This window comes from Monodon monoceros, unplaced genomic scaffold (genome assembly GCF_005190385.1).
Source record: "Monodon monoceros isolate NGI ecotype Baffin Bay Population unplaced genomic scaffold, NGI_Narwhal_1 Super_Scaffold_14, whole genome shotgun sequence".
Taxonomy (NCBI): domain Eukaryota; kingdom Metazoa; phylum Chordata; class Mammalia; order Artiodactyla; family Monodontidae; genus Monodon; species Monodon monoceros.
This window is the reverse complement of record NW_021703770.1, coordinates 70,459,928-70,485,106: the sequence shown is the minus strand read 5'-3', so window position 1 is coordinate 70,485,106 and position 25,179 is coordinate 70,459,928. Positions and strand designations below refer to the sequence as shown.

Below are 25,179 nucleotides of genomic sequence, written 5' to 3'. Positions count from 1 at the left end.
TTATCAGCTCATGAGGAAATCCATAAAGGAATACGGTTTTGAAGAAATTTCAGGGAGGTAAAAATTTCTGAAAACTTTGGGCCGAAGTAGTCAGAGTGTCTGTCTGTCTCTGCTTCTGTCTCTTCTCATTTGTTTTGTGGTGGGTTTTTTGTTTTGCTTTGTTTTCTCCTTTTGGAGAGGATAAGTAGGAAAAGACCATAGGAGACATATAGATAACACTGCAGGAAGAAAAGAAACCTTGGGGAAAATGAAACACTGACACAATCATTGCTGAGCATTTTTTAATAATATCTTCTCAGAGCACTTGCCTTGTGCTTCACCTACATTATGTAATACCTCTAAGGTATTGTTTTAATAGGCATTAAAAGATGAGGGAACTAAGGCTCAGAGAAGTTAAATAATTTGCCCAACACAGTTAGAGCCTAAGTTAGGATTTTAATAAGTCCTTTTAGGCTACATAGCACTTTTATAATTAGGATTTCCTGCAAAATTGCCATGTTAGAAATATGAAAGTTGACATGTGTATGGGGTGGAGGTAAAAAATTAGGTGGGAAAAATAAAGACTCATTTTTGTTTTCTTGTGTGCATATTTTAAAGGTTGATTAATGGAATCTTCAGAGAATTAACTTTGCCCCAGTTCCCTATTTTTCTTTTCCTACTGAGGAAAGAATCCCTGGAGATAGTTTTTATATTTCTCATGTTTCTAGAAGGAGCACTTCATCTGGGTTTTGGGGGGATTTGGGGATTTTTTTTGTCTTTTTTTTTTTTTTTTAATTTCCCAAAGATTATGGTCATGCCAATTATAATTAAATAGCCACAAGGGGCATAAAGGAAAGTTTTTGAGTTGTCCAAGAAAGTCAGAAGTGGGAACAAAATAACTTATATGATAATGAAATATTTTGAAAATTTCTTAAAATTCCAGTTTCAGAAACCATGCTTTGTTTATTTCATTTTGAAGATATCCAGCCATATATCTTTAAAGCATAATTTGGTAATATTGCTTTCTAAAAGTTATATAAACTGTATATATCATTCATTGAAATGAAGCTCATTTTCCTAAACTTGATGAAATTTATATGTCTGGTAAACTTTTAAGTAGAATAATTTTGGAATTGTTTCATGTACTCAGATTTTGAAAACTTGAACAGCTAAGTGAAATATTTTTATGGGATCTGATGAGAGCAAACTGACATTAGTGTGAAACATCTTCAAGTATTTTTAAAAGAATTGTAGGTCCAACTTTGAAAATGATCTGTTACCAAATAGTTTTTGAAACTGTTGAATAGTTCATTGAAAGTAATTAAACAATTATTGTAACTTTAATTTATTCTACTATATGTGGCATTTTTGGTTCATTTTATAAATGAGAGATGCAGTGGTTTTATTTTGGAAGGGAGTCATCTTCTGAAGTGGCAGCCTTCATTTTTCATTAGACATCTTTACTACTCAGTTACAAGTTAATTTTCTACTCATAACTTGTCATTGTGTAGAAGGGTTTATTTCTAGTGTTTTTATACTTTATAACAAATCTGTTATTCTATAGTTGGCCTTGGCAGAATTATATGAAGATGAAGTGAAATGCAAAGCTTCCAAATCTGATAGACCTCACGCTACAGCCTTTAAAAGCCCACGAACACCACCTCAAGGGTAAGTTTTGTTTTGGTTTTTAAACTTGTATCTCTTTTTAGTTCACTAATCCCACATTATTTTAAATGACCCTGGGAATTTATTTTTAACTATAACTTCTTAAAATAAATGTTTTTTAGATACTATTTCTGAAACTTTAATAGTCAGAAAGCCAGAAGAAACTTATGGGAAAATTATCTTAAATACTTAATATTTTGATAGACATCACATAGCATAATATACTGAATAGTATTTTTCTTGGGCACCGTGGTTCTTTTTTGAGTCATTGGACTCATTGAGGATCTGATGAAAGTTATACCCCCTCTCCCCCAGAGCAAGACTTATGTACAATTTTGTCAGTCGTTTTTAAGGGTTTGTGTGTTTCTTAAAGCGCATCCATGGAGTCCTTCATTTAAGAATCTATAACTTCAGGAATCTGTCTTTCCTTCTGTTGGGTGATGACCCATCTAATAGTGATCTTCTAGATAGTATTTACTATTGTTAAAATCCCTGAACTATAAAAACAACCAACAGTGAAGTTTTAAGAGATGAGAACCAGGTATATTTTATTGTCATGAGTTTTCTTGTTTCCAGGAATGTTTTCCTCGATGTCCCTTTAGTACTGCAAATCTCATTACTGGAGAGAAACTTGAATTTTCCCATTATATCTCATTTTCAGAAAGTCTGTTCTTTTATCAAAAGTTGAAAAATTCACTGGAAGTTATTCTTTCTTTTTTGTTTGTCACTAGTCTACCTTCTTTCTTTCTGTAGGGGAGGTAAAATGACATCCCTTTCTGGACCTGGATGGAATTAAAGAATAATATTTATAATTTTCACCCCACTTTTTATTTTACAAATTTTAAAATCCATAGATAATCAAAGATAAAGACAATGAATATATGCTGTGTCTGCTCCGATATTCACCAGTTGTTAACATGTTACATACAGCAGTACATTGGTGCACACGCTGTCTTTTACTCAACCATCTGGAAGTAAATTACAGCCATCATAACACTTCATCCCTAGAGGCTTCAGCCTGCACCCCCTAAGAAGAAGCCCACACTCCTTTATAACCTTGATAACATATCACACCTTAGAAAATGAGCACTAGTTGCGTAAGTCATTTAATCCGTAGTCTATAGTCAGGTACTCTTAGAGCCTTTCGGGTTTAGGGTCCAGCCAAGGGCCATGCATTCCACTCATGATGCCTGTTTGGTATCTGAATCCATAGCATTTTTCCCAACCTTTCTGTTGTCTGCATTTAGCTCATCTATATAATCTAAAGTTTATTACATGGAGTTTGAAGAGCCGGGGCCAGACGTCTTTTAAAATGTGCCACATTCAGGGTCATTGTTTCCTCACGATTAGATTCTTGTTAAACGTATTTGTTAAGAACACTAGTTAGTGATGTTTTCTGCTATGTATTATATCACATCAGGAGCCATATGGTTTCAGGTTTTCCCACTATTGGTGCTATGTTCACTTGGTTAAGGTGCTGACCACCACCCCACTCCATCGGAAGGTACAGTTTTTCCTTTATAATCTGCAGGTTGGTATCTTGGCACTGTTTGAATATCCTTCCCTTTCATTTAATTCTTATTTAATATGTATGTGTATGTGTGTATGCCTATACACACATACATAGACATATATATATATAATATTTTGTATTTTAACTGCTTCCTTAATCTATACAGTCTCTGAAATTTTGAAAGAGCTCAAAATATTAATGTACCAAAGTTTTACTCATTAACTATTTGGCCACTGTTCCCCAGTTTGAACAGATTTTGAATGACTTAATTTGTTGGTATAACAAATCAAAATATTTGACTTCTTAAAATAAGATTAGTGTATTAATATTAATATTTTCCTTGCTCTTCGAATATAATCCTTAAGGTATTTCAATGAGTGGTTTTTTCTCTTTTATTTTATGCTATCTGAAACAGTGTTGCCGTTAACAGTTATAATTTGATAATGCAATTTTTAAGGACTTTATGCCTCAGATTTGATTTCTAGAATTATTTACATATCCAAAAAGAGGAGCTGCCTTAAATATATTGGTTGATGCTTATACTATGTTTAATCTGCTTAAAATACAATGTGAAGCAGATTATTGGCAATGTTTTCTTCTTGCGAAGTGTGATATTTTCGAATGCTAAGTATGCAGTTCCCTTGACTTCACATTCAGCATTGACATCTGCCGGGTTTCACTGCATGTCTACCGCTCTGTCTGGTACAGAAAACAGTCTTAATTAATGGTCCACCTTCTTGGACAACATTAGATATCAAAACATTCATCTGTTCATTGTCATTTTAAGTCACTGTGTACATAATGTGAAACTTAAGTACTCTAGACGTAGTGTGACCTATTTTTAATTTACAAGAGGAGGGGCAGGATCTACAGAAAAACTCACAGAAGTTAGCCTGACAGCTGCTTTTACATATTCATCCACAGAAGCTTCTCTGTCACAAATAGAACTTTAAAAATGTGAGTCTTCTTGTCCAAAAATGTAAGAACTTAAAAAAAAATGTCCCCTACAAGTCATGAGACACTAGTATGGTTTTGAGGATTCAGTAAGTCTATCAGATGTCTAGCACAGTGTCGGTACCTAGCTGGGCCTTAAAAGGTTATTAGGATGTGGGTAAGCACAGAAGACAAGGAACAAAATAGGCCCAGAAGAAAAAATAATAAAAATGCCAAGAGCGAGCCAGAAAGGAGCAGCAGAACTTGAGTAGCCTCGCGGCAGGTGAGGCTGGGTGGGCGGGGTGCTGCCGTGTGTGCTTCGTGCACGTGGAGCCTCAGCCTTCCCCCAGAGCCCCTCTCCGGGAAGGGCCGCGAGCTTGGTTTAACGCTTTGTATTACTGTCTTGAAATTCTCAATACACTTTGAGCAAGGAGACTCCTACTTTCATTTTGCAGCCGGCCCACACATTATGCATCCAATCCTGGATGCAGCCACATCACAGCCAGCCTTGACAGCCAAGGAGAGCTGCTCTTGTGCGCAAGGCAGGGGAAAGCCAGTATATGTTTTTCACTGTAGCTTTTACCATAAAAACTATAGTAGAGCGGTAAAGCTTTGATTCTAGACATAGACACACCTCAGTTTTCTATCTTCTTTTCTCTCTGTTCTGATAAGGTTTTGCCTGTGGACAAGTGTTTTTAATTCCCTAAGCTTCAGTTTTCTTATTTGGAAAGTGGGGATAATGCCATTGTTATGAGGATTAAATGAGCAGTTGATAAATGTTGGTTATTATTATTATACTTCTGGTAAAGTAGGTCTGGCAGTACCGTATAAGATAAATAGCAATGGGAAGAACAAACTAAGGAGACAAATCAAGAAGAAGACAGCTGCAGTAATCCAGAGAATGTGGGCATGAAATTTGAGGTTAGGATGGTGTCAGTGGAATGGAGCAGAAAGGGGTGAAACTGGTGTGGGATACTTTCAAAGAATTGATTGTAGAAACGTGATGACATGGAATATAGAGAGTAAGTGAACGGGAAAGAGGAAAGACTGAAAGCTTCTTAATCTGGTATCCAGGGAAAATGTGATCATTAATGGGAAGAGATGAACTGGATTCAAGTAGGTGCTTTTCAGTTCAGTACCGGGCTATAAGTAAGAAGGTCTAAAGACATACATTTGAGAGTCCTCTGTATAGAGGAGGTTGCTATCTATGGGAGTGGACAAACGTTGATGATCAGATGAATTTAAATAGAGAAGGAGAGTCAAGTATATAGGCATACTTATGAAAGAGGAGAAGGATGGATTGTGGAAAACAATAAAACTTCTAGAAGAAAATAGACCCTGAGGTAGGCAAAGATTTCTTATACCGGTAATAAAAAATCAGTGACCATAAAGAAGTTAGTAAATCTTTTCCTACGTCAGGTTTTTCCTGTAAGGTCTTTCTCACCAAGGCTGAGAAAAAGGAACTCTATCGTTGTACTTTGCCAGATTAGGGACAGGAGACAGGAGGGAAGGGGCTCCAACAGGAGTAGCTGCAGCAGGAAGCTTTGCTTCCCCTCCCCCCCCCCCCCCCTCGCCCCCCCTCCCCTCCCCTCCCCTCCCCTCCCCTCCCCTCTCCTCTCCTCTCCTTTCCTTTCTCAGTGCTGCCATTTAAGGCATCTGCTATCAAGCGCCTTCTAACGCTGACCCCTGTCGTAAGAGCCAGCCATGGCAGTGTTCAGCCTTGCTTGTCTGTACTGGGCCCTCTGAGTATCTGCTGGGCAGGAAGGCTTCCGGAGGCTCCTGCTCTGGGTGAACTTAGTCCTCAGTGTACTTGACCAGAGCGCTAGCAGCTGGATCCATCCCACCCCACCCCACCCTCAGTAGTTGTGAGCTGGCCTTGTTAGTGGGGTTCTGCTGGTGTCCATTGTTCTCCGTGTAGATCTTTCTTCCACTTACAGTGAATTGAGAGCTGAGCTGCCCTTCCGTTTCCTGTTTAGTTTTGCATATACTAATTTTGGGAAAGTCTTGAAGGTGACTTCTGTTCCTAGTCTCCCGTGCTGATATAATTTTCCCCCTTTGTTTTGTGAGTCAGTTCAGTGCAAATTAGGAACTGAATTGGAGGGTATAGGTAGTCAAGGATATGAGCTTTGATTGTCACCTTATTCTGGAAGTCTCCATGTTGATATTTCATTGGTTATATTTTCTGATATTCTTGATTGTAAAAAATCTTGAAAGATAAAATAGGTTACTAATTTATGTGAAGGAAATGTTTATATTCCCTAGGACCATTATGAAATAGAAAAGAAATTATTCACTACATAGTTAACACTGAGAAAATTGTTTGTGGTCTAAGTTATTTACCTTTAACACAGGGAGGTTATAATTTTTCAATCAGAACTCTCTGAGGAGTAAACTCTATGTGTAGCCCTGTGGTCTAGATTTAGATATTTACAGTATCTAAATATAGAAGTCTCTTCACTGACCAGGTCCTACTGAATGTGGATTCCTCTAGGGGAGAGGCTTAGCTTCTGGTTGTCAGCTGTCAAAGAGATTCGTGTGATAGATAAGCAGTTACAGAGGGTAAGTGAGGAAGAAACAAACTAGTTAGTTCTCAGGTGGGATGCTGAATTTGCTACCAAATCTCTGCAAGCTGTTGATACTACTTAATTCCTTAATCCCGTTTTTAAAATTAAATATTTCCACAAAGGCCTTAGAAATGGCTCTCTTTAAATAAAAGTCATTTCCTAAGACTGTATAGCTTTTTGCCTTAAAGTAGTTTATGTTTGTATTCTGTCTTTATTCATGAACTGTAATGTTTAAAGTTTCTATTCAAGTGAACATGAATGCAGTGGATTACATATAGTTCGACCTTCAACTGGGAAAATTGTGAATGAACTTTTCAAAGAGGCAAGGGAACATGGGGCTGTCCCTCTGAATGAAGCCACAAGAGCTTCGAGTGATGACAAATCTAAGGTAAGGGCTGAATTTTTTAAACTAAATATGCTATTGGGACTTCCCTGGTGGTCCAGTGGTTGACTCCAAGCTTCCACTGCAGGGGGCATCGTCAGGGAACTAAGTTCCCACATGCCGCCCAGCGTGGCCAAGGAATAAAATAAATAAATAAAATATAAAAGCAATATAACATTAAAGTTTAAAAAAAAACTAAATTTGCTGTTTATATATTTGATCTCCTAAAGATTTTTATATTAGTTGCAAACATTGTTTTTCTAACTGTATATTTGTTTCAAATATTTGTTTTATTTTTCTAAGTCTATATAATCTTTCTACTAACGGTCGAAAGTTGAGGCAGTTTCTTAACATTTCTATAAAACTTCTCTGTTTACCTTTTTATCTTGAAATAATTATAGAGTCACAGTAATTTGCCAAAGAATGAAGAGAGGTCTTATGCACCTTTCACCCAGTTTCCCCCAGCGGTTGTTACATAATTATAGTTCAGTCCCAAAGGTAGGAATTTAACCTTGGTGCAGGGTTTGTGTGTAGGTCTGTGTCATTTTATCACAGGTGTAGGTTTGTGTAGTGACCTCCTCGATCTGGATGCTGTCTATCATCACGACAGTCTCCTCTTAGTGGCCCCCTTTAGAGTCACTGCCACCGACCCCGCCCTCAATAGACCTCCGGCCACCACTAATCTGTTCTCCATCTCTGTAATTTTGTAATATCGAGAATGTTATACAAATAGAATCGTACAGTATGTGACCTTTTAGGAGTAGCTTTTTTTCCACTCTGCTTAAGCCCTTGAGATCCATCAGTTATTGAGTGTATCAGTAGATCCTTCTTTCTTATTCCTGAGTAGCACTCATGGCGTGGATGTACCACCGTTTGTTAACTCTTCACTTATTGAGGGAAATTTTAGGTGTTTCTAGTTTTTGGCCATTAGAAATATAGCTACTGGGACTTCCCTGGTGGCGCATTGGTTAGGACTCCGTGCTCCCAATGCAGGGGGCCCAGGTTCAATCCCTGGCTAGGAACTAGATCCCACATGCATGCCACAACTAAGAGATCGCATGCCTCAACTAAGGAGCTGGCACGCCGCAACTAAGGAGCCCACCTGCCATAACTAAGACCCAGCACAACTAACTAACGAAATGGATAGAAAGAGAGAGAGAGAGAAAAGGAAGGAAGGAAGGAAGGAAGGAAGGAAGGAAGGAAGGAAGGAAGGAAGGCAGACATATAGCTGCTGTGAGCAGTCGTGTTTTGTATGTAAATTAGTTTTTATTTCTTTGGGATAAATGCCTAGAAGTGCAGCTGCCTGGTCGAAGGGTATGTATATGTTTATACATATACATACTGCCAAACCGTTTTCCACCGTGTATGAGGGATCTGGTTTCTCCACATCCTTGCCAGCATTTGGTAATATCACTGTTTATAATTTTAGCCATTTTGATAGGTGTGTAGTGATAACTCACTGTGGTTTTGATTTGCATATTCTTAATGGCTAATCATGTTCATTTGCATTTTCCTAATGGCTAGGGATATTGAACACCTTTTCATGTGTTTATTTGCCATTATCTTTATTATCCTCTTCAGTAAACGGACTTTTGCCCATTTTCTAGTTGGATTGTTTGTTTTGTTACTGTGGACTTCTGAGAGTTCTGTATGTATTTTAATAGGTATGAGTCCTTGGTCAGGTATATGGTCTGCAGACAGTTTCTCCTGGACTGTAGTTTGTCTTTTCATCCTCTTACCAGGATTTGTTACGGAGCAAAAGTTTTCAATTTGATAAAGTCCAGTTTATCCTTTTTTTTTTCTTTTATGTATTTGGTATCTTGTCCAAGAACTCTTCATCTAACTATAGGTCCGGAAGATTTTCTTTCATGTAATCTAGAACATTTTTTATCGTTTTTCTTTTTACATTTAAACTTACGATTCATTTTGAGTTAACTTTCTGTAAGGTTTACATCGAGGTTCATTATTCTCCTTATGGAGGTCCAGTTGCTTCACCATTGTGTGTTGAAAGGCTCTCCTTTCTCGATTGAGTTGTTTTTGTGCCTTAAATTCCTATAAAACTTTTATACAGCTTTTATAACTATGTCAGCTGGCAGAGTACTGGTATATCAAAGAAGACTGCAAGTATCTTTTTGTGTATAATTGTCATATATTCTTATAATCATCATTTCCCAACCTGAGTTCCCTCATCAGAATCATTTGGGAGGTTTTCTAAACCACCATGTGGCCTCAGGGATTATGGCTCAGTAGGTGTCCACTGTGCCTAGGGGGCCTGTCTGGTAATTGTGAGGGTCATCCACTGCTCAGAACCGCTTTTGTTAAATGAAACTTAAATTTTAGTTTTCATTTCGTTCTTTACCCACAGTTTGAAATGCTCTTTCAGTTAAGTCTCAGGTAATTTTGGTTCTTGCAAGTTCTCCAATTCTGTAAGAAAAATATAGGATTGATATAATTTAGTCTATAGAAGGGAAAGCATGTGATAATTAATAGCTCATTAATGATATGAATGGTGATGAAAAGAAACAGCAGTTTTACCTCATAAGCTATATTACCTGAAAAATAGAAGACATTGTAATTAGTATAACAAAACAAAAAGTACAGTCTAGTTGATTTGTTACAGTTGAATCAAAGCAGCTTATAAGTATGGAGCTTTTCTTCAGGGTAATTTATACTCATTTATAAAATTCTTCCTTTCTCTGTGAAACTCTTATTTACTTTGTGAAATATGATTCAAGAATTATAATTATTATAGGACTTGTCATAAAATATTAAAGGTGGGTTTTTAAAGTCTGTTTCTACTTGAAAATATTATTTCAGTGTATAAATGCATTTCTTAGTTTAAGATTGGCCTAAGTTATTTCAGCTTCTGAGTCATTACTGTTTTTGTGGGAAGAAACATAATTTCTTACTAGAGTATACCTCTCTGTAATATAAGACCTTTATTTTAATATAAAAATTTCCTGCAAAGTATAAACCAGTTTGGCTAATTATAATTGATATAGTTTTAAAATATATTATCACACATTATCATACCATTTTGCTTGATAAGCCTCAGTGAATTTTTAGCTCATTTGCTATGTGTGTGTTTTAGTCTTTTACAGGTGGAGGATACAGATTGGGTAATTCCTTTTGTAAGCGGTCTGAATACATCTATGGAGAAAATCAGTTGCAAGATGTACGTACAGAAAGAAAATGAAAAATTGCAGATTTTTGCCTCTAGTTACTACTGTTTGTTATAAAATTAAAAATTAATAATATAATCTCTTTTTGTTCTGTTATTTTTTGAAGCATGGATTAAAAGGACTTACAATTATGTGTAAGTTTTCATACTTAAATTTTGTATTTTATATCTCAGTTGTGCCTTGCACTCAGAGATACATAACTATTTGTTGAAAGAATGTGTGACTCACTGTCAAAATGAGCTTACATATATGTTATAATAATTATTATAAATGACATACCATCATGATATAGAATTAGCTGAGTTATAAACATAGAAATGCCTAAAATCATTCTTTGTTTTTGCCTTTTGAAATTTCGGAGTTGTGTTCCATTTTAAACATGTATAGTTTAGCCTTGGAGGGTCTCTGGATGTTCTGTCTGGCCCCCTGGCATAAATAGTTAAGCTCTGCAGCAGAGAAGAAGACGGGTAGACCAGCAATCCCACTACTGGGCATATACCCTGAGAAAACCATAATTCAAAAAGAGTCGTGTACCACAATGTTCATTGCAGCTCTATTAACAATAGCCAGGACATGGAAGCAACCTAAGTGTCCATCGACAGATGAATGGATAAAGAAGATGTGGCACATATATACAATGGAATATTACTCAGCCATAAAAAGGAACAAAATTGAGTTATTTGTAGTGAGGTGGATGGACCTAGAGTCTGTCATACAGAGTGAAGTAAGTCAGAAAGAGAAAAACAAATACCATATGCTAACACATATACATGGAATCTAAAACAAAACCCAAAAAAAAGGTTCTGAAGAACCTAGGGTCATCAGGACAGGAATAAAGACGCAGGTGTAGAAAATGGACTTGAGGACATGGGGAGGGGAAAGGGTAAGCTGGGACGAAGTGAGAGAGTGGCATGGACATATATACACTACCAAGTGTAAAATAGATAGCTAGTGGGAAGCAGCCACATATGTATATGTATAGCTGATTCACTTTGTTACAAAGCAGAAACTAATACACCATTGTAAAGCAATTATACTCCAATAAAGATGTTAAAAAAGAAAGAAGACAGAGATGATGGAGAAGGGTGGGTGTGGAGTGGCAGCTGGATGCTCTCAGGAATTTGGTCTTCTCAGTGAATGGGAAATAATTGTACTTCAAGGCCAGGGTCCAGCGATGGGACCTTTGCTATTTCAGCCATTGTCAGTTCATTAAGCTAAATATAGATCTCACACGTGGCTTCGTTTATACCTTTATTTCAGCTGAATAAAGAATGGTACAGGGCTTCCCTGGTGGCGCAGTGGTTGAGAGTCCGCCTGCCGATGCAGGGGACACGGGTTCACGCCCCAGTCCGGGAAGATCCCACATGCCGCGGAGCGGCTGGGCCCGTGAGCCGTGGCCGCTGAGCCTGCATGTCTGGAGCCTGTGCTCCGCAACGGGAGAGGCCACAACAGTGAGAGGCCCGCGTACAGCAAAAAAAAAAAAGAATAGTACAAATAACTCTATATTTTAAATAAAGTAAATCATAAATATCACATTTGAAAATTAAAATTGTTTAATGCAGACGCGTTCTTGTATTTCTTTTTTCCTACGCTCAAAAGGTTCAGATTTTGCTTAAACTGTGGAGCAATGGTTTCAGCTTAGACGATGGAGAATTGAGACCTTACAGTGACCCAACAAATGCTCAGTTTCTGGAGTCCGTTAAGAGAGGGTAAGATGTGTTGCTTGGGTTCTATTTGTTACTGAGGGTGGAACTTCTTTTTCTTGTAAACAGAACGCCGTTCAGTAGTGCTCTACTGGTTTTTAAGAGTGAGATACTGGAATATATTGTGTAAGTGGTTGCTGGAGGGAAGGATATTTTTAAGTATATAAAGGACATGTTGCTATCTGTATGTCAGTGGTTCTTAACTTGCTGGGGGGGAGCAGTGGTCATTGGTCCCTTTTAAAATCCAGTGAAGCTATGGTCCCAATTCTGAGCAGAGATATTGTAATGTAATAAATTAGTGAATTGATTAGCAGGTAGCTGCTCATCCACTAAGCCACTGTCCTGCTCACTACTGACAGGGGTGATTCATTGCATGTATGCCTGAATTTCAGCAACTTATATTAGAAAGCTTTTAAAGTGGCATTACTGCTGGCAGAAGATTTCAAAAGGTTAGTTTGAAGTTATACTTTGTGAAAGTAAACCAGATTTACAGGGCTCCAAGCCATCTAAAGAACATCATAACTCACCAGGCCTTCTGGCTAAAGGACGAGGAATCAAGTGATTTTGCTATGATTATAAAAGCTTTTCTGCATTGTGCTTTCACTAGCTGACAGTGTGATCATCCCTAAGTAGAAATACAACTGAAGAAAGGTGTCAGGCTGGCCATGAACTGGGAGATGTAAGTAGCAGTGAAGGGGCTGGAGCAGGAGGTTACACTCCATCCAGGAATTGAAGGTGGGGCTTTTCCAAGTGAGGAAATCTGTCCAGAGAGAGTGGCTGAAGTGGAGTGGAGATGGGAACTCATCGGAGTTGAGGTGGGCAAGGAACTCGAAAGGCATTTTAGAACTAATTAGCATGGATTTTGTATTTGAATTCTACAAAAGTAATGTCAGAATACCAAAGAAAAGCAAGAAATGCTGTAAGCGCGAGGGAGGTCATTGAGAAAGGTGGGAAGCTGACCCGGGAAGCAGTGTATGCTGGTGGCAAATAGAAGGGTAAGAGTTGAAGTCAGTGCTGTGGACTTGGAAACCTGCAGAGTCACTGGGCAGAGCTTGGGAGCCACTGGGTGGGGGAAGTGCTCATCTGCTGAGTAAAGGTCAACATGACTGCTGAAATGACGCTTACTTCCAGATGGAAGAAGAAAAGAACATGATGATGAATGTGCTATAATATAGATCAAAACTAATTTATTATTAAATGAAAATACTCGACAGACGTTGTAGGCTAGTGGTCAGTCATGGTATACTAAGAGAATTTTTTCATTTGAGCTACACCATATCCTCAAGTACAAATTATGATCAAGAACGATTTTAGAAACGACTCCTTGAAAAAAATGATCGTCAGATAGTGGTTGTCAGCTGTATAATCATTGTTCCTTTTTTATAACAAATATTTTGTAACACTATCTTCACTATCCTCAGAGAAGAATTTATAGATAACATAATCAATCTGTGCATATTATTTCTAAAAACATTCATATAATTTACCTTAAATATGGTGAAGAAGTAAAGGAAGGTAATTTATCATAAAACTAAACATATTTCAACGTCTAATGCCTAGGTATGATTACACCAGAAGACATAACAAAGTAGACAGATAGACTGACCTAGACTGCACCTGTGTGCAGTCTAGCACTTTTCATGTAGATGCGACACGCAAAAAACAGAATAATGAGGTGTGTGACTTTGGCAACTTAATTACTATAAGTGCAATGTTCCTTCTGTTTATATGGCAGATGAGTTCCTGAAAAGTTCAAAGCATATTTATACAATACCAAAAAAAAAAAAAATTTTTTTTTTTTGCTTATATGTAAGATAGAGCCTAAGCCTTAGGTTTTAGGCTCAGGCATTATAAACAGCCTTGTCATCCATGTGACCCCCTGGTGGGACCCTCAGTGGTTCTGTGGAACCCCCGACAAGTCTTCATTGTGTAAGTTGAGACCCCGAGACAGAGCATCTCCTGCCCTGATCCTGACCCTAAGGGAGGGCAGCATGCATGAATCGCATGACAATCAAAATCACCCCTGTCAAATTTCCAAACTTCCTCCAGGGTGTTTAGAGATAAATATTCACATTAACTGTTATGTCCGGGATTTTCTAATGCCGACTTAGGTATAAATGGCTTCCCTACAGTTTGGCCTTCTGTCAGAAGCACTCCAGCCTCCCTGTGACCACAAAATCCCTATGTTGAGAATCACTAAGGAATAATATGATGTACCTTTAAGGAAGAAAGATCTACGAGAAGTAGTCAATCATCACGGAAATTTTTAAATTATAAATTAAGCAAAAATTGCTGTTTTCAAGTTCACAGCTTAACTATCACAATCTCAACAGTGTAGACTCATTTTTCAAAAAGTTTACTAAAACCTTTTTCCTTTTTTTAAATTTTTATTTTATTTTTATACAATTTTTAGAGGTTACCTTCCATTCACAGTTACTCCAAAATATTGGCTATATTCCCTGGGTTGTACAATATATCCCTGTAGCCTGTCTTACATCTAATAGTTTGTACCTCCCACTCCCCTAGCTCAATATTCCCCCCAACCCCACTGGTAACTACTAGTTTGTTCTCTTTATCTGTGAGTCTGCTTCTTTTTTTGTTGTTATATTCACTAGATTGTTGTATTTTTTTAGATTACACATGTAAGTGACATCATACAGTATTTGTCTTTCTCTGACTTATTTGATTTAGCACAATGCTGCAAATGGCAAAATTTTATTCTTTTTTATGGCTGAGTAGTATTCCATTGTATGTATGTACCACATCTTCTTTATTCATTCATCTGTTGATGGACACTTAGGTTGCTTCCATATCTTGGCAATTGTAAATAATGCTGCTATGAACCTTGGGGTGGATGCATCTTTTGGAATTAGTGCTTTTGTGTTTTTTTGGATATATACTCAAGAGCGGAATTGCTGGGTCATTTGGTAGTTCTATTTTTAGTTTTTTGAGAAACCTCCATACTGTTTTCCACAGTGGCAGCACCAATTTACATTCCCACCAACAGTGCACAAGGGTTCTCTTCTTCACATCCTCGCCAACATTGGTTAATTTGTGTTCTTTTTGATTAATGCCATTCTGACAGGTGTGAGGTGGTATCTCACTGTGGTTTTTCTTTTTTTAAGAGAGATTCCCCTGGAGCTTCAGCGGCTGGTTCACAGAGGCCACGTGAATCTGGATATGGAGGATCATCACGATGAAGAATACATAAAACCTAGACTGAGGTTCAAGGCTTTCAGTGGAGAAGGACAAAAACTTGGGAGGTAAAGCCCTAAAATGAGGAAAATGCTTGTCTTTGTTCAACATGAATTTGCTTTGAGATCAAGAAAAGCAAAGTAACCTGGGAAGTAAAAACTAAAATATAAACCGTGAAGACCTTGCTGATGGAATTAGATGTGCCAATCTGGTGATAATATTAATAGGTGATACTTAGATAGCAGTTACCACATTCCTGGCCCTCAGAGCACGTGTTTCCCCCTTTTTTTTTTTTTGTTTTTGCGGTACGTGGGCCTCTCACCGTTGCGGCCTCTCCCGTTGCGGAGCACAGGCTCCAGACGCGCAGGCTCAGCGGCCATGGCTCACGGGCCCAGCCGCACCGCGGCACGTGGGATCTTCCCGGACCGGGGCACGAACCCGTGTCCCTTGCATCGGCAGGCGGACTCTCAACCATTGCGCCACCAGGAAAGCCCCCCTCAGAGCACTTTTACAGTCATTACCTCATTTCATCTTTACAACAGCTCCTTGGCGTAGATCCTGTTATCACTCCATTTGCAGATGCAGCAGTTTGCCCAGGGTGACTGAGCGAGGAAGCGGTTAGTGTGTGAGCTTCAAACTGGGCACTCTGGCCCCCCAAGTCTGTGCTTTTTACCACTGTGCCATCCTGCTTCTTTCTGATTACGATTACGTGGGTTCACCGGGGGAATTGTTGATTAGATAAAACAGTAGGTATTTTAGATCACAGCTGTAAGCATCCCTGTCTGCCGTAGGTAATTGTTAAGCTCTTGAAGCCAAAGCAGTGGGCTTAAGTTGGTTATTTTCGATATATCTTAAGGAGCCAAACTCTTTCTTCAAGTTATGGGAACACATAGAGAACTCCTCTTATTGCAGGAAGAGGGAATTGCCTCAGACATTTCCAAAGAACCCTAGGACTTTGCCGAGCACAACTTAGAAACCAGTGTGCGTGGTGTAATGTACGAGTGGACACCTTTATAATAGCCACGGCTTGCCTCTTCATAAAGCTTGTTACATGTGCTGGTAAACATGACCCTCCATTTGTCCACAGGTTACTGCAGGTGGCATGCTGAATTGCAGCCTTGGCCATGTTTCCAACATACCCTTTTGTGCACCCTTTGTTCCTTTTCATGTGATTCCTTCCCTTCCGAGTTCTTTTCAGTTGCCTTGTGCACACCAGTTCTCTCTTCCCCTCTCATTTCTCAACATAGGAAAGAATTCAGTATCAGCTCTCTGCACCTGTCTTTCATTTATCAAGTCTCCCTTTCTGCATCCTTTTCTCCCATTAGAGGCTTATTTCTGAGACATGTAGAGAATACAGGAACATGTGTTGACCTTGCTTTTTAAAGGACAGGTCTACTTGGAAATTCTCCCTCATCTCTCTTTACTTTCAACACAGGCTTCTTCTGAATTGTCCTATTTCTTCCTGCCTTTTTTTTTATAACTACAACCCCCAGATAGTTTTTTAATATTTTCTAGCACTTCTCATTTTTTACTTAATATTTATTGAGATTATGATTTTTAATTAAAACACAGGTTAAATGCCCAGTCATCTCTTTGTTTCATATGCTTTCTTTTTCTATTATTTAAGTGTATGACCAAGAATTAAAGTTAGAATGCATATCTTTGTTAGTAGAAGTACAGTTGACCCTTGAACAACACGGGGGTTTGGGGTGCCGACCCTCCAAGTGGTCGAAACTCCTCTTATAATTGGCTCTCTGTATCCACGACTCCCCATCCTCAGATCGTGTAGTACTCTATATTATAGATCCTGTAATAGCGTTTGCTGTTGAAAATCCATGCGTAAGTGGACCTGCCCGGTTCAAACCCGTGTTTTTCAAGGGTCAGTTGTATAGTAAACCTAGAACTGAAATTGAAGAAGGTTGCCTAAAGGGAAGACAGCTAAGAAGACCCAGTGATTATAATTGGCAGTTTGAACTCATGAAAATAATGATTTATTATCTGATTGATTATAGTATCTTACAAAGGCCAGCCTTTTTACTTATAAGGGAAATAACTAGAGAAAATGACAATAAAAAAAGGAGAAAATGAAGGAAGAATGGCAAAGATAAGTGGTGATAATGCTGTGTTAATCATAGCCATACTGGTCAGGGCTTTTGATTATGGAAAACAGAATCCATTTGCTAGATTAAATAGTAAGGGTTTTCTTACAGAGCCTTGAATAATTTATAGAATTTCTGGAAGAGATAGCAAACCAAGCTTTCCTTAGACAGGAGAAGCAAACAGAACTTTCTAGAGAAAACACCTCCTGTGCCCCATCAGTTGCTCAGAGCCTGTGGAGCTGGGGCCCAGAGCTAGAACACCCCATCATGACTGCACTGGGAGAGTCAGATGCCTCCAGGACCTTGGGGACCAGAAGAGCTGCATCATCTCCACGCCACGGTCTTAACTTTCACCGTACAAGTATGTATTTATTTGTTTGATGGAAGGGTGGAATCCTACAAAATCCTAGCTGCAAGGGAGTCTGAGAAATGTAGTCTTTAGAATTTCCAGCTTCTGATGCACGGAATATTTACACAGGAGATGAGCGTGGTGGTGTGAGCCTGTGTGATGTACATGGGTCCAGATGTGGAATAGCTGGCTATGTACATTCTAAGAAGGTGAAGGATTGCATAGAGCATTTTAGAGGGCTTCACGTTAAGAAACATATTAAAACATAAAAGTTCTAACAGTCAGCCTTCTTCTATTCAGAAAGTAACTTTCTAAAATGGCTTATTTCCCAAGAGTTCCAGACAACTATTTACTGAACAGAGAAGTAATTAAAAAGAAGCAAACAAAACAGAATGAGAAATGATTCCATTGTCTTCCATAGTTGGCAGTCTAATTGCAAACAGAACTTTACATAGGTGGAAATTGACTTATTTGTAGACCACAATAAAATGGGGTACTTTACATAGGTGGAAATTGACTTATTTGTAGACCACAATAAAATGGGGTAAACCTAAATGCTATAGAAATATTACCCAGTACCTTCATGTAATATTATAGGAGCAAGCAAACCGTAGGTGTAAAACTACAAATTTTTGATAGTAGAGCAATACAGTTATTTACTAAAAATGAGCTTGGTGAGCCAGGTAGAGCTAGAAAACCTCAGCAGCATTTCTGACGGGCAGGGCTGGCACTTCTGCCAGATGTTCACGGTAGACTTTTGAGCTGGCGTGTGTGATGATACGGATCATGAAATGAAGTAAATCTCTCTCTGCTTCAGCACAGTCACTGCCTGTCTGGTACACTGTGCGTCCACAAGCTGCCGTTTGCCGTTTGCCCCGAGTCCGGCCACTACGCCTGAGGTGTGCCTGCGCCTTGGTCCCTGGGCCCTGGAGGGCCCTCTTCTCTAACGTCTCACAGCCCCTTCCTTCCTGCCTCTGCTTCATTCTCTGACCAGCGGTTCTGCAGCCCCTTGCCTGACTGCACAGCCACTGGATCTGTCTGCCCTGTGCAGTCGGTGCTTCTGGGGACACCCGCGTGCCCATGCTGGGCAGGCGGGCTGCCCCTCTCCTGCCCCCGGACGGCTGAGCACGGACGTGCCCGGCTTTCCCACAGCTCCCGTTCTACCCCTGCCCTTCACTCGCAGCAGCTCTGCTGGCAAAACAGAGCCTGACAAGAATTAGCTTTCTTAATACATTCCTCTTAGCCTCTGAGTTTATTACATCCATCCCCACCACCCTCTTTTAAGTCTGAAGAAGATGGGTATGAGGGAATCACTCCCCTTACAAGCTACATCCTTTCCTCCAGTTTGCCTAGAAAGCTCGTTTTATCAATTAACTTTCTTCTTTTCCTTTTTAAAAAATTTTTCTTTTTAATGTTAATTCTTGAAACATACATACAGTATATTAAAAATGTCACTGTGGCTTGATAAATTGAATGATGAGGAGAAAGTTTGAAATAACACGCAGCCGTGACTTTGAGAGCTAAATGTTAAAGTTCATATGACTTCTTGTTTTCATTATTCCAAATTTTTTTTATTTCAAATTCATTGAAAGAAATAAAATTATATTTTAAAAAATGGAGTGATCTCACAAACTGAGGAGAGCCGGGGACAAAAAGAACAGGTTGAGTACTTTTTCCTGAGAGGCAGATCTAACAGCTATAGAATGGTCTTTCTTCCTTCCTAGCTTTTGTCAACACACTAACCAGCTTGTTCACTGCCTGTCTCTCTGACTCTGAGGGTATCTTTCAATCTCTGTGACTCAGTTTTCCTTTCCTATAAAATGATGTGGTTGGCCTTAATTATCTCGAAAGGCCATTCCAGCCCTTGAGCACAAAGAGGTTAAGTGACTTGCCCAGAGTCACACGTCTAATAAGTGGCAGAGTCAGTCCCAGAGTCGGGCCTCTGCATCCATGCTGTTGCCCACTAAGCAACAGTGCCTCCCTCACTCCAGGATCTAAATGAAATAGCAAATACTGCAGAGGCTGTGCTGGTGGTGGTGATGACAGTGTGTAGACTTGGTTATAAGGATGCAAAGGGAGAGGGAAGAGGCCCTTTATGCTCACTGACTCCCGTCCCCTCTTTGGGTTTCGTCCCCCCTCCCTGTGTAAGGGACACTGGACTGTTGCAGTAACCCACCTTGGCGGTGCAGCTGTTTCAGTACTCAATTCCAAACTTGAAAGGAAATTCCTTAATACTACCTGAACAGTGACTGCAGATCATCATTTTCTCCTCTTCCATTTCTTTATCATATACATTCTGAAATTAGTTCTAAAATATGTGTCAGGAAGTAGCTAAGGAAAGGCGAAATGTTAGCAGTAAGTACCAGTTAATTTTACCACTTTGCCAGATATGCTGAGAAAGTTTTTGGGTGGGAGTTGGAGTCATGGTGAGCTAGGTTTACACTAGACTAAAGCACAGATGCTCATAGGACTTTTATACTGATAAATATATATTTATTTTATTTTTTTCAAAAGACAGTCATTTATAGGGAGCCATCAAAGTCCCAGTATTTGAGAGAATCAACATCAAGGCTATCAGAGAATCCCACAGGATGACTGAAAGAGGATTAAGATTTGATGTCTATGAAGAATTTCTAAATTTCTTTTAATTTGTTTTAATTGCTTAATCAAAAGAGCACTCTATTTTTGAGATTCGCTTTCGGCTTACAATGATGGGCCATCCTGCTAGCGTTAGAAGGCACTGTGCTCACTAGTAACCAAGGTCCAGTGGTAAGAGATTGTATCACACAAGGTTCATTATAAATTCATCACCATATATTAAATTTCATTTCTCACTCACACTTAGGAACTACTGTCTTGTAAAGCAGTAACTACTTAAAGCAGATTTTTAAAGTAATATCGACTACGTTTAAGTTGACAGCTTAGTGCTGATGACACGTACAAATATAGCTGATACCTCTTGAAACACTTCCAAGCACTATATGAAGGACTTACTATAACAGACCTACATGACATGTTATTATTCCCCCCCCCATTTTATCAATGATAGAACTGGGATTCAGAGAGATTAATTTAGGTACTTGAGTTCACACAGTTGACAAAGCTGGGATCTGAAACCAAGTCTGTCTGTGCTCATGGTCAGTCTTGGACGTTAACTCCAAGTTGCTCCTCAGGTTTCTGACTGAAGACCATTGTGCTGAACAGTCTCAGGAAATTTCAAAGGGATTGGGGAGGAAGGAATACAGAGTTAGGCTTTCAAAAGAGGCTGGATAAACTAAATCAGAATCATAGGACCCAAGGTAATTTTCATATAATGAAAGAAGGTGGAAGAATAGGAGACCCCAAGGAAGCCGTGTCCCCACTGGGGCAGAAGCCACGGCGGGGTGACTGGAGGTCAGGTGAAAGTCTAAGTGTTCGTTCTACTGTCTTCAGGTTGCTGTGCATCTTATGTGTTCAGATTTACATCCTGATTCTTTAGTTCTTCTTTCTTAGCCTCACACCTGAAATAGTCAGTACGCCTTCCTCCCCAGAAGAAGAGGAGAAGTCACTACTTAATGCAGTTGTTCTTATTGATGATTCCGTGCCAACGACCAAAATTCAGATCAGGTTAGCAGACGGGAGCCGTTTGATACAAAGATTCAATAGCACACACAGGTAAGCTTGGGGTGACTTATCTTTGTAAAACTGGATGCAGCTTGAGTAATGAAGAATACGAAATTCTTTACATTTACTTTTGAAGTTTTTGACAGAAAACAAAAATTTTAAGAGAATAATAGCTGTGTGTAAGAAGTGAAGCACTTAGTACTTAAACATCCTCTGTAAACTGTCCAAATACTGGTGCAAATGCAGATACCACTCAAAAATAAAGAAAATTGTTAAAAGCTATAGTTTTGCACCATTGCTAAAACCATGAGAAGTTGAATCAGATTTGCTTTGCTTTAGTAAAACCTGATTTGGACTTTACTCCTTTAAAAATTTATGATAACCCTGATTAGGATTAACTTTCTACATAGCAGATTCTTTATAACATAAATTTATAGTGTAAATAAAGTTTAATTGTGCTCTTACCAAGTACTTCAAATAAACAGTTTTAAATGCCGTTTTAACATTCATTGTGCATTTGTTGTGCTAATAACACATTTGTTCATTGTATCCCACTAAGAGATACATTTATGATCTTAGTTGAGCTACTGTATATATGTGAGAGTACTTTTTAAAATTATTTTTATAACTTACACTTTTCATAGTTATAGACTCACACTGACACAGGCTCATCTGAGGTACCTTTTTCTGGGTCATGTGCTGCTAAGATATTTTATACTCTGAAAAAATAGGCCCTGTAGTGTAATAACATTGTTGACATTTCTCTGATGCATAACTCACCTAAAGACTGTGTCTGTTTACAGCGAGAGTAGATGTCAGGTGCGCTCCAAAGTTAATCCTCACATTTTACCGTAAAGCCAAGGTAAATCCATCCATTGAAATTAACTTAAAGAAGGTTACAACACATTTAAGTAAGGATAAGAATTGTGTGATTTTTTTTTTATTATCTAGTTTTAGCTAAAAGCTTAAGTGACAATAAAACTTTTGTATCACAAATTATTTTTATCTTATTTCTTCAGGATCCTGGATGTTCGGGACTTTATTGTACGGTCCCGTCCTGAATTTGCAGCTCTTGACTTTATTCTCGTGACTTCATTTCCAAACAAAGAGCTAACAGATGAAAGCCTGACACTACAAGAAGCAGATATTCTTAACACTGTGATACTCCAGCAACTAAAATGATATTGCTCCTACCCCTGCAGTAGCATGTAGGAACGGTAACGTGCCATATTAGTGAGGAAAACACTTAGAGCGTAAAAAGTTACTTTTATTATTTATACAGATAAATTTTGGTTTTATTCTTATTCTGTCTTCCAGCTTTAGTCTAGACAAATTTGGACTAGGAATAGATCTTGAGAAATATGTTTGAGGTTTTAGCTGCAAGGGCTGGCTTCTGTTGATAGCTTTTAAATATTCAGGCAAACCAATTTGATACATGATCAGAGTTAATGCAACAACATTTGTTTGCAGAGAAAATGAACAAAACCCCATTTTGATAAATGCATTTGGTAAAATCTGCACTAAAGTTTCTTGATGCTGCATTGATCAACAGCCATTAAGAATTCTTCTGACCAAATACTTTGAAAAATTTTCTGTAATGTGTACCGAAAAGTATCTGTATCTGATTTTGAAATACTTTGATCATACGATAATTATTTCTCCTATTAAGATTTTACACATCCTTTTTCCTTGCTGATTTAGCTGTTTACTCATGTCAGAAAATACAGTTTAGCCTTGTATTTTACAGGACTCTGACCATCCTAAACTAGAAACAAAGACAAAGGTCAGCAGTTCCTGAGGAGATGTGTCCACGAGCACTTTAGAGTAACTCCAGTCCCTCGCAGAGCCTGTCGTGACCACATTCACTTATTCATTCAGCACGTTGTTCTAGAGGACCCATTACATATACTAAACACCGTTCTAAGTGTTCGACCCAGAATGTAGTCTATTGCAAGACCAAATGAGTGTAGAAATACAGGAATGTAAATTCTGTCAGCCAGACTGGATCTGAAGAGTTACCAGCGTAAATGTCTGCGTTTCTGCTGACGCCACATATTTCCTGAGTGAGGGAGGCTACAGCAGGATGAGAGAAAAGCTTTTCCTTCTTCCCAGACACCATTTCATCTTTGGTCACCCCTCCTGGTTAGTCTTTTTTTGTAGTCTTTTATTGCTGCTGTAACAAATTACTACAAATTTAGTGGCTTAAAATAGCCTAGGTTTCTTCTATAGGTGAGATGTCTCACGTGGGTCTCACTGGGCTAAAGTCGGGTGTCAACAGGGCAGCATTCCTCTGGGGAGGCTCTAGGGGAGAAATGTTTCCTTGCCTTTCCAACTTGGAGAGGCCACCTGCATTCCTGGGCCTGTGGCCCTTTTCCATCTTCACGACCAGCAATACTGTATGTCTCTGGCTCCAGTGTCATCACATCTCTTTGAGCACAGCCGGGAAAGAGTCTCTGCTTCTGAGGACTCATGTGATTAGATGGGTCTGCCAGATACTCCAGGATGACCTCCCATCACAAGGTCCACAGTAACCTTAACCGAATCCTTGAAATCCCTTTTGTCGTGTAAGGTGACCTGTCACAGGTCCCTTCTGCAGGCACCAGGGGTGGTCTCTTCTTCGCCTCATCCAACTTGTAGAGGCGGGTGGCATCCCTTCCCTTGCGGCCGTATCCCTCCACGTCTCCGCTTCTGTCCTGACATCATTTACTTCCGACTTTGATCCTCCTGCTGTCTTCTTACAAGCACCCTAGTGCTTACATTAGGTTCACACAGATAATCCAGGATAATCTCCTCATCTAAAGTATGAGTGAGCATCTTGGTGTGCATCCTGGGACACAGTTTCTCTCCATCTGTGAACCTAGAGACCCAGGTATCTGCTCCCAAATATAAGGGTTAGACAGGCATAGAATAATCGTTACAAACCTTCCTGTTCAAGAAAATAGAAACTGGAAGGGAAGAAGGAGGCAGCAGTGCCAAGCGATTTAGAAGTTCAGCCAGGCACAGTCCGTTAGGTTTCGGGGCCTGCGAATATCTTCTGTGGCTCCCAGCAGCATCCCACAGACGTGTGGCTTTCCCTCAGGGTCTTCCTTATACATGAAAGGTAGCAGGTGTCTGCAGCTGAGTACTTTTGTCAGCTTGTTTCTTGCCTGTGGAATCGTGGGAGGTCCAGCCATCTTTTTTCGTTTCATTCTGTCTCTGTCCCTTTTAGTTTAAGACGGCAGTGTCCGTGGGTCTTCTGTGCCTGTTACAGAAGTTGCTGCATTAGACCTGAGGCTCCTCCCCAGAGCTTTCCTAGATAATCCAGCTCTCTTTCTGGCCTTTTCTGAGATGGCTGAGGGGCTCTGTGAGTCACACTCTTAAATCTCTTTAAAGAGCCTTTGATGTGACTTTTTTTTTTTATATTTCTCAGGTATTAGCAAAAAGTTATAGGCCACAATCTCATCTCTTTCCTTAGAGCCGTCTTTCCTGACAGTGAATCTCTTAATGTCTTTGCCGTTCGAGTAAACTAACAATTTCCAAGTCATCAAGTCATGTTTCCTTCTTTTTTAACAGTCCTTTCCTCAATTGATCTGCTTCCTCTCACGTTTTACCATAATCAGTAGGGAGAAAGCAGGCTGCGCCTTCCCCGCCTTGCTTGGAAGTCTTTTCAGCTCGGTGTCCCGAGTCTCTCCCTCACGCCTCTGGCTGTCCCCGCGGCTGCACTGCAGCCAAGCCTCCTGCCGCTGTGTCGCCGGCATCTCTTTACCTTCCGCTTCCCGCAGCACGTTCCGCATTCCCCCCCCCCCCCCCCCCCCCCCCCCCCCGAGCCCTCACTGGCCGCGCCTTTCAGGTCCTTGTCGCTAGTAGGCGTGTCCCCCCAGCAGCCGCGAGCACCCCTTGCCTTCTCGGAGCCCGGGCTGGCTGCTGTCCTCAGGGCTCAAGGCGGCCTCGGCTCTCTCCTCCCGCTGCCCGGGCGCAAGGCCACCTCTGCACTTGTAGGTCTTTGTTACAGCAGCGCTCGCTGCAGGGTGTC

The 25,179-nt window shown here is 39.6% G+C and overlaps 1 protein-coding gene across 2 annotated transcripts in view; it reads left to right on the top strand.

Annotated features, from left to right (window-relative positions):
• Positions 1–24,940, top strand: part of UBXN2B (UBX domain protein 2B) — a 29,041-nt gene extending 4,101 nt beyond the window's left edge. The window contains exons 2-8 of one of the 2 annotated variants that reach the window (XM_029223138.1): positions 1,544–1,647; positions 6,904–7,042; positions 10,128–10,211; positions 11,818–11,927; positions 15,047–15,184; positions 21,057–21,218; positions 22,187–24,940. In XM_029223138.1, coding sequence (XP_029078971.1) covers positions 1,544–1,647; positions 6,904–7,042; positions 10,128–10,211; positions 11,818–11,927; positions 15,047–15,184; positions 21,057–21,218; positions 22,187–22,349 — 900 coding nt within the window. In that variant the 3' untranslated portion in view covers positions 22,350–24,940. Of the gene's footprint in view, positions 1–1,543; positions 1,648–6,891; positions 7,043–10,127; positions 10,212–11,817; positions 11,928–15,046; positions 15,185–21,056; positions 21,219–22,186 lie in introns of both variants that reach the window. The other variant, XM_029223137.1, reaches the window with a different exon arrangement.
• Positions 24,941–25,179: the final 239 nt, after the last annotated feature.